The following is a 9915-nucleotide window of genomic DNA, read 5'->3' on the forward strand; positions in this document are numbered from 1 at the left end:
CTATTTCTCCTTCCTTCCTTCCTTCCTCCTCCTCCTCCTACTTCCTTCTTCCTCCCTTGTTAACGAGTCAATCACTTCCTCCTCCTCCTCCTCTTCTTATTCTTCCTCCCTTCCTCCCTCCTCCTCCTTTATTTCTCCTTCCTTCCTTCCTTCCTCCTCCTCCTCCTCCTCCTACTTCCTTCTTCCTCCCTTGTTAACGAGTCAATCACTTCCTCCTCCTCCTCCTCTTCTTATTCTTCCTCCCTCCTCCTCCTCCTTTGCATTATTTTTATCTTCTTCATTCTCTTCTTCCTTCCTCCTCTTCCTTTTCCCTCCTTGTTAACTACCCAACCCCCTCTCCTCTCCCCCCCCTCTCTCTCTCTCTAACGAGGCTTGTTAGGGGAGGAGGAGGAATGATAATAATAATAAAAATAATAATAATAATAATAATAATAATAATAATAATAATAATTTCATTTATTTATTTTTTGTTTTATTTTTTTTTCTCTCTCTCTCTCTCTTTATCATTATTATCTTGCAGAATTATTATCAATGAAGAGGAGGAGGAGGAGGAGGAAGAAGAGGAGGATAGCCAAATGAGGAAGAGGAGGAAGACAACATCCATACAAGATGACACTCAGAGGAAGAGGAAGGAGGAGGAGGAGGAGGAGGAGGAGGAAGGGGAAGACATCCATGGAAGGAGGAAGAGGAAGAGGAGAAGAGGGAGTCACTAACAGAAAGAGGAGAAGATAACTGGAAGAAGAAGAGGTAACAAGAAGAAGAGGAGGAAGATGAATTTATCAGCTATGTGGAAATTCTCTCTCTCTCTCTCTCTCTCTCTCAGAAATTAATATTGTTTTTAATTGCAGGGCCACCACCACCACCACCACCACCTAAGAGGAGGAAGAAGAGGAAGCCACCAATAAAGAGGGAGAAGATTTAGAAGAGGGCTTAGGAGGGAAGAGGAAGAAGAAAGGAGGAGGAGGAGGAGGAGGAGGAGGAGGAGGAGGAGAAGGCGGCGGGCAGCGGAAGAAGAGGAAGAAAGAAGTGAAAGAAGAAAGAAGAGGAAGAAGGAAGAAGAAAGGAGGAAGAGGAGGCGGCTACCAATCAAGAGGAAGAGCCTTGAAAACGAAGAGGAAGGAAGAGAGGAGGAGGAGGAGGAAGACCAACACACACACACACACACACCACACACACACACACACACACACACACACCACACACACAAGGATTATTATTAAATAGTTCAGGATCCCCCAACCATTAATATATTTTTTTCCCATTTTCTTTTCATTTTTTGTTCGTTTTGTCAAATTACATATATTAATTACATACAGGGTCATAATTAGGTCCCTTTCAGTTTGTGTGTTAATTACCTGTACAAATTACTAATCTACTTTACACCAGTACATAAATATATATAATCTGTGTGCATAAACTGTGTGAAAATAAGTAATTACAATATATGTAATTCTTGTCTAAGTAATCTTCCGTTTTCCTTAGTCTAACATTTCCGTTTTCTTTACGTCACTAATTAATTTCCTTCACAATCTTTCTAAGTTAGCCCTTTGTTTAATTTTCTTCACAATCTTCCTAAGTTAGCCCTTAATTTTGTTTACTCTCTCTCAAGTCTTCCATTTTCTTTACAATAGTCTCTAAGTTTACATTTTCTTTACAATAATCTAAGTTTACAATGTCACCTAATTTTCTTCACAATCTTCCTAAGTTAGCCCTTAATTTTCTTTACACTCTCAAGTCTTCCATTTTCTTTACAATAATCCCTAACTTAGTCTTCAATTTCCTTACATCAATCTCTAACCTCATTTTCTTTATCTCTTTACAATATATCTAAGTCAGTCCTTCATTTTCTTTAGTCTCCCATTTTCTTTACAAATCTAAATTATTCCTTACATCAATCTCTAACCTCATTTTCTTTATCTCTTTACAATATATATCTAAGTCAGTCCTTCATTTTCTTTAGTCTCCCATTTTCTTTACAAATCTAAATGAGTCTCATTTTCTATCATTGAAGTGACCAGGTGGGGTTCCTCAGGGTTCCTCACAGCACTGAAGCCACCCCCTTAACTCGGCTCTCTCTCTCTCTCTCTCTCTCCTCTCTCTCTCTCTCTCTCTCTCTCTCTCTCTCTCTCTGAACCTAGTAGATAAACACAAAACACTACTTTTTAAACCCCTAAACATAACAAGGTGTCACAAAAGTCTCCGCCAGAGTCGTCACATCCTTACTGAGCACCTTGCAGCACACCCCTACCTACCTCACCCTGTCTTGGCACTGGGGTGAGGCAAGGGAAGGCTGGGTCACATCCAAGGCACCAGAATTCTTTACAGTTTGGAGAAAATAGCCTTGTTCTCTCCCTTGCTCATCATTGCCATAGCTGCTATCCTAACATCTTCACTCTGTAGCATCAGCATGTTCAGTTTGGCCTGTGGGGGTGACGGCAGGTTTAGTCTATGTACGAGTCTCGGAGAAGGGAAAGATTATGATTCAATTGGGTGGAAATACAGAAGCAGGCAGGGAGTTTCAGTATGTCAGAGAGAGAGGGATGATTGGTTGAGGATACTGGTTAACTCTTGCACTAGGAAGGTGGACAGAATAGTGGTGAAAGACTGAGAATACTGGTTAACTCTTGCATTGGGGAGGTGGACAGAATAGTGGTGAAAGATTAGGAATACTGGTTAACTCTTGCACTAGGAAGGTGGACAGAATAGTGGTGAAAGACTGAGAATACTGGTTAACTCTTGCATTGGGGAGGTGGACAGAATAGTGGTGAAAGATTAGGAATACTGGTTAACTCTTGCACTCGGGAGGTGGACAGAATAGTGGTGAAAGATTGAGAATACTGGTTAACTCTTGCACTAGGAAGGTGGACAGAATAGTGGTGAAAGATTAGGAATACTGGTTAACTCTTGCACTAGGGAGGTGGACAGAATAGTGGTGAAAGACTGAGAATACTGGTTAACTCTTGCACTAGGAAGGTGGACAGAATAGTGGTGAAAGATTGAGGATACTGGTTAACTCTTGCACTAGGGAGGTGGACAGAATAGTGGTGAAAGATTGAGAATACTGGCTAACTCTTGCACTAGGGAGGTGGACAGAATAGTGGTGAAAGATTGAGAATACTGGTTAACTCTTGCACTGGGGAGGTGGACAGAATAGTGGTGAAAGACTGAGAATACTGGTTAACTCTTGCACTAGGGAGGTGGACAGAATAGTGGTGAAAGACTGAGAATACTGGCTAACTCTTGCACTAGGGAGGTGGACAGAATAGTGGTGAAAGATTAGGAATACTGGTTAACTCTTGCACTAGGAAGGTGGACAGAATAGTGGTGAAAGACTGAGAATACTGGTTAACTCTTGCACTAGGGAGGTGGAAAGAGTAGTGGTGAAAGACTGAGAATACTGGTTAACTCTTGCACTAGGGAGGTGGACAGAATAGTGGTGAAAGACTGAGAATACTGGTTAACTCTTGCACTAGGAAGGTGGACAGAATAGTGGTGAAAGATTGAGGATACTGGTTAACTCTTGCACTAGGGAGGTGGACAGAATAGTGGTGAAAGATTGAGAATACTGGCTAACTCTTGCACTAGGGAGGTGGACAGAATAGTGGTGAAAGATTGAGAATACTGGTTAACTCTTGCACTGGGGAGGTGGACAGAATAGTGGTGAAAGACTGAGAATACTGGTTAACTCTTGCACTGGGGAGGTGAACAGAATAGTGGTGAAAGACTGAGAATACTGGCTAACTCTTGCATTGGGGAGGTGGACAGAATAGTGGTGAAAGACTGAGAATACTGGTTAACTCTTGCACTAGGGAGGTGGACAGAGTAGTGGTGAAAGATTGAGAATACTGGTTAACTCTTGCACTGGGGAGGTGGACAGAACAGTGGTGAGAGAAAGAAGAAAGTTTGTGTGTGTGTGTGTGTGTGTGTGTGTGTGTGTGTGTGTGTGTGAAACTTACAGTAAAATATATAGAAATTAAGAGTGAAAGTTGAATTTTATAGACATTAAGAAAAAAAAAGAAAAAAAAATAGATTAAATTAGACAAACATTAACATACAAAACCAACACAACAACAAACAAAAGACAAACAAGCACCACCACCACCGCCACCCACCATGTAGTCCAGCCCCTCCTCCACACTATGGTCTCTTGAATGGATGAGGGCGATCTTGGACGTCTGCACAGCCACTGGAGACTTGCTGGCGATGGTGGCTGCTAACTCAAGGGCTCCCTCCTCCAGTCTGAGAGAGAGAGAGAGAGAGAGTGTGAGAGAGAGAGAGAGAGGGGGGGAGGGGGGAAGATGAGGTGTAAGGGCAAAGGAGAATTGGAATAGATAGAGAGAGAGAAAGAGAGAGGGAGATAAATATGAAGTTAAATAATGAGAGAGAGAGAGAGAGAGAGAGAGAGAGAGAGAGAGAGAGAGAGAGAGAGAGAGAGAGAGAGAAATTTTAACACAACAGCAGCAACAGTAGTGGTAGTAGTATCAGTAATTCAGCCAGACCGCAAACACACACACACACACACACACACACACACACACACACACACAGCACCCCACCCTACCCCAACTCCCTCGACTCCCTCCCCCTCACTCACCTCTCCTTAGACTCAAATATTCTGGAGATGAAGCCACATTGCAGAGCTTCGGCTGAGAACATCTTTCGTGCTGTAAACACAAGTTCCCTGGCCAGACTCTGCCCCCCTACCACTTTCGGAAGCCTCTGGAGGGTACCCACGTCTGCTGCCAGGCCTGCGGGGGGGGTGAGAGAAGGTGAGGGGGTTGTGGAGGTGCATGAGAGGCAGAGTGAGAGAGAAAGAGTACACAGGAGAGAGAGAGAGATAAGGTGTTTTGTTGGTTTTGCAAATTTTTTTATGTTTTCAAGTATTCCTAAGGGGTTTCAGACACTTCCATGTCCTCCTGCACCCTTCAAAACACTCCTACAAGATTGCTACACTCTATCACACACTGCCACAGCCTCCCAAACACTGCCACAGCCTCCCAAACACTGCCACACCTTCCCAAACACTACCACAGCCTCCCAAACACTGCCACACCCTCCCAAACACTGCCACACCCTCCCAAACACTGCCACAGCCTCCCAAACACTGCCACAGCCTCCCAAACACTGCCACACCCTCCCAAACACTGCCACAGCCTCCCAAACACTGCCACAGCCTCCCAAACACTGCCACAGCCTCCCACACACTGCTACACCCTCCCAAACACTGCTACACCCTCCCAAACACTGCCACAGCCTCCCAAACACTGCCACACCCTCCCAAACACTGCCACAGCCTCCCAAACACTGCCACAGCCTCCCAAACACTGCCTCAGCCTCCCAAACACTGCCACAGCCTCCCAAACACTGCCACAGCCTCCCAAACACCCACACTCACCCACATCAACCTCCTTGACTTGAAACCAGGCATCTGAGGAGCAGTACCGGATGTCAGCACCACACACCAGATCAACACCACCACCCACGCATGCATTGTGCACGGCTGCCACCACCGGCTTGGGGCACTGTTGGGGGGGGAGAGTTAGGTTAGGTTAGGGTGATGAGAGAGAGAGAGAGAGAGAGAGAGAGAGAGAGAGAGAGAGAGAGAGAGAGAGAGAGAGAGAGAGAGAGAGAGGAGAGAGAGAGAGAGAGAGAGAGGAGAGAGAGAGAGAGAGAGGAGAGAGAGAGAGAGAGAGACACACACACACACACACACACACACACACACACACACACACACACACACACACACACACACACACACACACACACACACTGAGGAAAAGGAGGAAGAAGAGAAGAGGAAGAGGAGGAGGAGGAGGAAAGGAGAATCAGAGGAGAAAAAAAAAAATAAAAAAATAAATAAATAAAAAAATAAAAAATAAAATAAATAAACAAACAAACAAATAACTGAAACCAACACACACACACACACACACACACACACACACACACACACACACACACACACACACACACACACACACACACACACACACACACACACTCACCCGTTCCAATGCACTGAAGGAATTTTGGAAATCTCGAATTGCCTTGTGAATGACTCTGCCGCGCCTGGCCACATCTGCCCCGTCCCCCCCTTCTGCAGCGGCCCCTATGCTTGCCAGGTCCATGAGGTCAATGCCGGCCGTGAACACCCGCCCTTCCGCCCCCAGCACCACAGCCCGGCAGGAGGTGTCGTCGCCCAGCTGATCAAAACACTGGCCAATCTCTCTGTAAGGTTAGGTTAGGTTAGGTTAGGTTAGGTTAGGTTAGGTAGAAGTTATTTTTGGGTGTTGTGAGAATAGTAAGGATGTTTTTTTTTGGTGTTTTGACGTCTTACGGGAACTTTAAGTGTATTTTTAAGTGTTTTTAAGTGTTTTTAAGTGTTTTTAAAGTGTATAAGTGTTCTGGGGATTTCTTGGTGTTGTTTTTGGGTGTTGTGGGAAAAATAAGGGTGTTTATTTTGGTGTTTTGGCGTCTTAAGGGAATTTCAAGTGGGTTTTTAAGTGTTTTTTAAGTGTATTAGGTGTTCTGGGCATGTGTTTTAGGGTTTATCTTCAGTGTTTGGGTGTATTTTGGGTGTTTTGTTGTGTTCTCTCTCTCTCTCTCTCTCTCTCTCTCTCTCTCTCTCTCTCTCTCTCTCTCTCTCTCTCTCTCTCCCCTGAACACCAAAATCACTTCTTTATTGGGGCATTTCAAGCATTTTTTTAAGGAATATTCAGAGTACCTTTCCTCTCCCCACTCCCTCTCTTTCTCTCTCCCTCTCCCTCCCTCTCACCTCCAGAAGACAAGATTCATGGCGTTCAACTTCTCCGGCCTGTTAATCTTCACCAAATACACATGTTTCCTCGGCTTCGTCACCGCCAGGGTCTCATATTTGTACCCCTCTGCTGCCTGTGTTGCTGCCATGCCCCTCCTGGCCACCCCCACCGCTGCCGCTGCTGCCTGCACGCCCCCTCTGCCTGGCCGGCCTAGGGAGGGTGGCTAGGTTAGGTTATGTGTGTGTGTCTGTCAGGGAGGATGGCTGTAGTGTAGTTAGGTTAGGTTAGGTTAGGTTTGGTTAGGTTAGGTTGGTTTGGTTTGGTTAGGTTAGGTTTGGTTTGGTTAGGTTTGGTTTGGTTTGGTTTGGTTTGGTTTGGTTAGGTTTGGTTTGGTTTGGTTTGGTTTGGTTTGGTTAGGTTAGGTTAGGTTTGGTTTGGTTAGGTTTGGTTTGGTTTGGTTACGTTTGGTTAGGTTAGGTTTGGTTTGGTTTGGTTTGGTTTGGTTAGGTTTGGTTAGGTTTGGTTAGGTTAGGTTGGTTTGGTTTGGTTAGGTTAGGTTTGGTTTGGTTTGGTTTGGTTAGGTTTGGTTTGGTTTGGTTTGGTTAGGTTTGGTTTGGTTAGGTTTGGTTTGGTTTGGTTTGGTTTGGTTTGGGTTTGGTTTGGTTTGGTTTGGTTTGGTTTTGTTAGGTTAGGTTAGGTTAGGTTAGGTTAGGTTAGGTTAGATTAGGTTAGGTTAGGTTAGGTTAGGTTAGGTTATATTAGATTAAGTTAGATTAGATTAAGTTAGATTAGGTTAGGTTACATTGTTAGGTTAGGTTAGGTTAGGTTAGGTTAGGTTAGGTTAGATTAGAATAAGTTAGATTAGATTAAGTTAGATTAGGTTAGGTTACATTGTTAGGTTAAGGTAGACTAGATTAAATTAAATTAGGTTAGACAGTCAGCCATACAAGTAACCAATTTCATAAGTAATTGATCAAACAGGTATGTAATTCTATTAAGGTAAACTGTGGAACTCCCTGCCTGCTTCTGTATTTCCACCTTCCTACGACTTGAATTCCTTGAAGAGGGAGGTTTCAAGACACTTATTCATCAATTTTTGACCACTGCTTTGACCCTTTTATGGGACTGACATTACAGTGGCCATTTTTTTTTATTAGATTTTTGTTGCCCTTGGCCGGTGTCACTCCTACATAAAAAAAAAAAATAAATAAATAAAAAATAAAATAAAATAAAATAAAATAAAATAAAATAAAAAAATAAAAATACAATAAAAGGTTAAGTTAGGTAGTGAACCATACAAGTAACAAGTTTTATAAGTAATTGATCAGGTATGTAATTCTGACATCAACTAAGTAATCAATTTCATAAGTAATCAGCTGTGAAGGCAAGTAATTCCCATTCTACAAGTAATCATATTTATAAGTAATCAGTTCAATTAAGTAATCACCTCAAACCAGACAAGTAATTAAGTAATCCACACTAGTATAAGTAATCAGTCAGTTAAACAAGTAATCACCTTTCTAAGCAATTACCTAACATGTAATTGCCTTAGTAATTAGTTAAGTAATCACCTAAGTAATTAATATGTAATCACCTTTGTAATTAATTATATAAGTACACCATTTGTAATTAGACAAGTAATCTATACATGTAATCAGTCAAAAAAGTAATTAACCCTTTAAATAATCAATTCAATATGTAATCACCATAACTAATTGCCCTAACTACTTAATCACTCATTTCATAGGTAATCAGACAAGTAGTAATTTATATAAGTAATCAAATATATAATTACACTTTTAAGTAATCACCTTCATTTAAGTAATTATATATATGTAATCCCTAACTACCCTTCTCCTAAGTAATCAGGCAGGCAAGTAATTCATAAGTAATCTGTCAAACGCATAATTACACCTTTAAGTAATCATGAATATGTAATCACCTTCATTTAAGTAATTATAAGTAATCCCTAACTGTAGTAATCTAAGTAATCAGAAATAATTATACCTAAAACTTATCACCTCAGTGTAATCAGTTCAATATGTAACTATTTTTGTAAGTAATCAGTTTATAAGTAATTAGCTAACCACTGTATACTCGTTTCGTAAGTAATTAGACTGACGTGTAGTAATCTAAGTAATCAAATAAGTAATTACACCTATAACTTATCACCTCAATGTGTAATCAGTTCAATATGTAACTATTTTTGTAAGTAATCAGTTTTTGCACGTAATTAGCTAACCATTCTTCATACTAGTTATATAAATTATCACCGGCTCTCTTTATAGTAACTAAACAAACACACAAACAAACAAATAAACAAACAAACAAACAAACAGAGACACCAAAACGAACCAAACAAGAAAATAACACAAAAAAAAAAAGAAAGATTAATTATGAAAGACGTAAATTCCAACACACAAACACACACAAACACTTAACGCCATTTATCTCACTTTCCTCAACACTTGCGCGGCCTTTCCACATGCACACCTGTTCTCTAATTAATTTCTCACCTGCCATGACCCGCAGAGCCCACATGGAGAAGGAGAAGTGGGAGAAAATGATAAAAATAAAGATACTTCCTATCTCCACCCTTGCTCACTTCCTCTTCTTCTTCTTGTGTCACTGTGTGTGTGTTTGGTGTCATTTCGTCTCTTGAAAGGGTCGCAAAATGTCGACATCGCGGTAGATTACTTGAAATTATTAGGTTTTGCTTAGTTTTTGCGATGTATTTTATTGTATTAAGTTTGCTATGATGTTTATGAAGTAATTTGGTATAATATTACTCGATGAGGAAGGAAATATGAATGACAACAACGGCTGACAAAATATCGAGATGGCGAGAATGGTTGAAAATGTTGCCGTTTAGTTCAAATACGTATTATATTATGTAATATTTAAATCATTAAGGTGCTATGAAGAATATCCCAAGCTTGATAGTGATGCAGTGTGTGTGCGTGTGTGTGAGTGTGCGTGCGTTACCCTGCCTTTTATGACCTACTTCAGTGATTACTTATTTAACCTGCTATTTTTTGTACCTTTATAGGATTTAAAAGTCTTGTACGAGCAATCTCCATGTAAATACAATGAACGTATGCTTTGCCCACGGGGAGGCTGGCGGGCTGCACCTTTCCCGCCTCTCTCAGTTCAA

General features: G+C 41.6%; 1 protein-coding gene and 2 long non-coding RNA genes across 3 annotated transcripts in view; 2 read left to right on the forward strand and 1 right to left on the reverse strand.

The window, feature by feature from the left end:
• LOC135095894 (uncharacterized) overlaps nucleotides 1-1161 on the forward strand; it is a 1922-nt gene extending 761 nt beyond the window's left edge. The window contains exons 2-3 of the long non-coding RNA XR_010264541.1: nucleotides 521-747; nucleotides 849-1161. This is a non-coding gene — a long non-coding RNA (uncharacterized LOC135095894). The remainder of the gene's footprint in view (nucleotides 1-520; nucleotides 748-848) is intronic.
• A 72-nt stretch (nucleotides 1162-1233) lies between these two features.
• Nucleotides 1234-9546, reverse strand: LOC135095896 (delta(3,5)-Delta(2,4)-dienoyl-CoA isomerase, mitochondrial-like). The gene is made up of 7 exons (XM_063997039.1): nucleotides 9278-9546; nucleotides 6779-6971; nucleotides 6009-6231; nucleotides 5396-5522; nucleotides 4595-4748; nucleotides 4113-4239; nucleotides 1234-2421 (listed from the first exon to the last, which is right to left on the reverse strand). Exons 1-7 carry the CDS (start codon nucleotides 9300-9302, stop codon nucleotides 2320-2322), a joined length of 951 nt encoding a protein of 316 aa, XP_063853109.1. The 5' UTR covers nucleotides 9303-9546; the 3' UTR covers nucleotides 1234-2319.
• LOC135095897 (uncharacterized) lies at nucleotides 6936-8755 on the forward strand. Its single transcript, XR_010264542.1, has 2 exons — nucleotides 6936-7059; nucleotides 7313-8755. It is a non-coding gene; the product is annotated as an uncharacterized LOC135095897 (long non-coding RNA).
• Nucleotides 9547-9915: the final 369 nt, after the last annotated feature.

Source organism: Scylla paramamosain, unplaced genomic scaffold (genome assembly GCF_035594125.1).
Source record: "Scylla paramamosain isolate STU-SP2022 unplaced genomic scaffold, ASM3559412v1 Contig2, whole genome shotgun sequence".
Taxonomy (NCBI): Eukaryota; Metazoa; Arthropoda; class Malacostraca; order Decapoda; family Portunidae; genus Scylla; species Scylla paramamosain.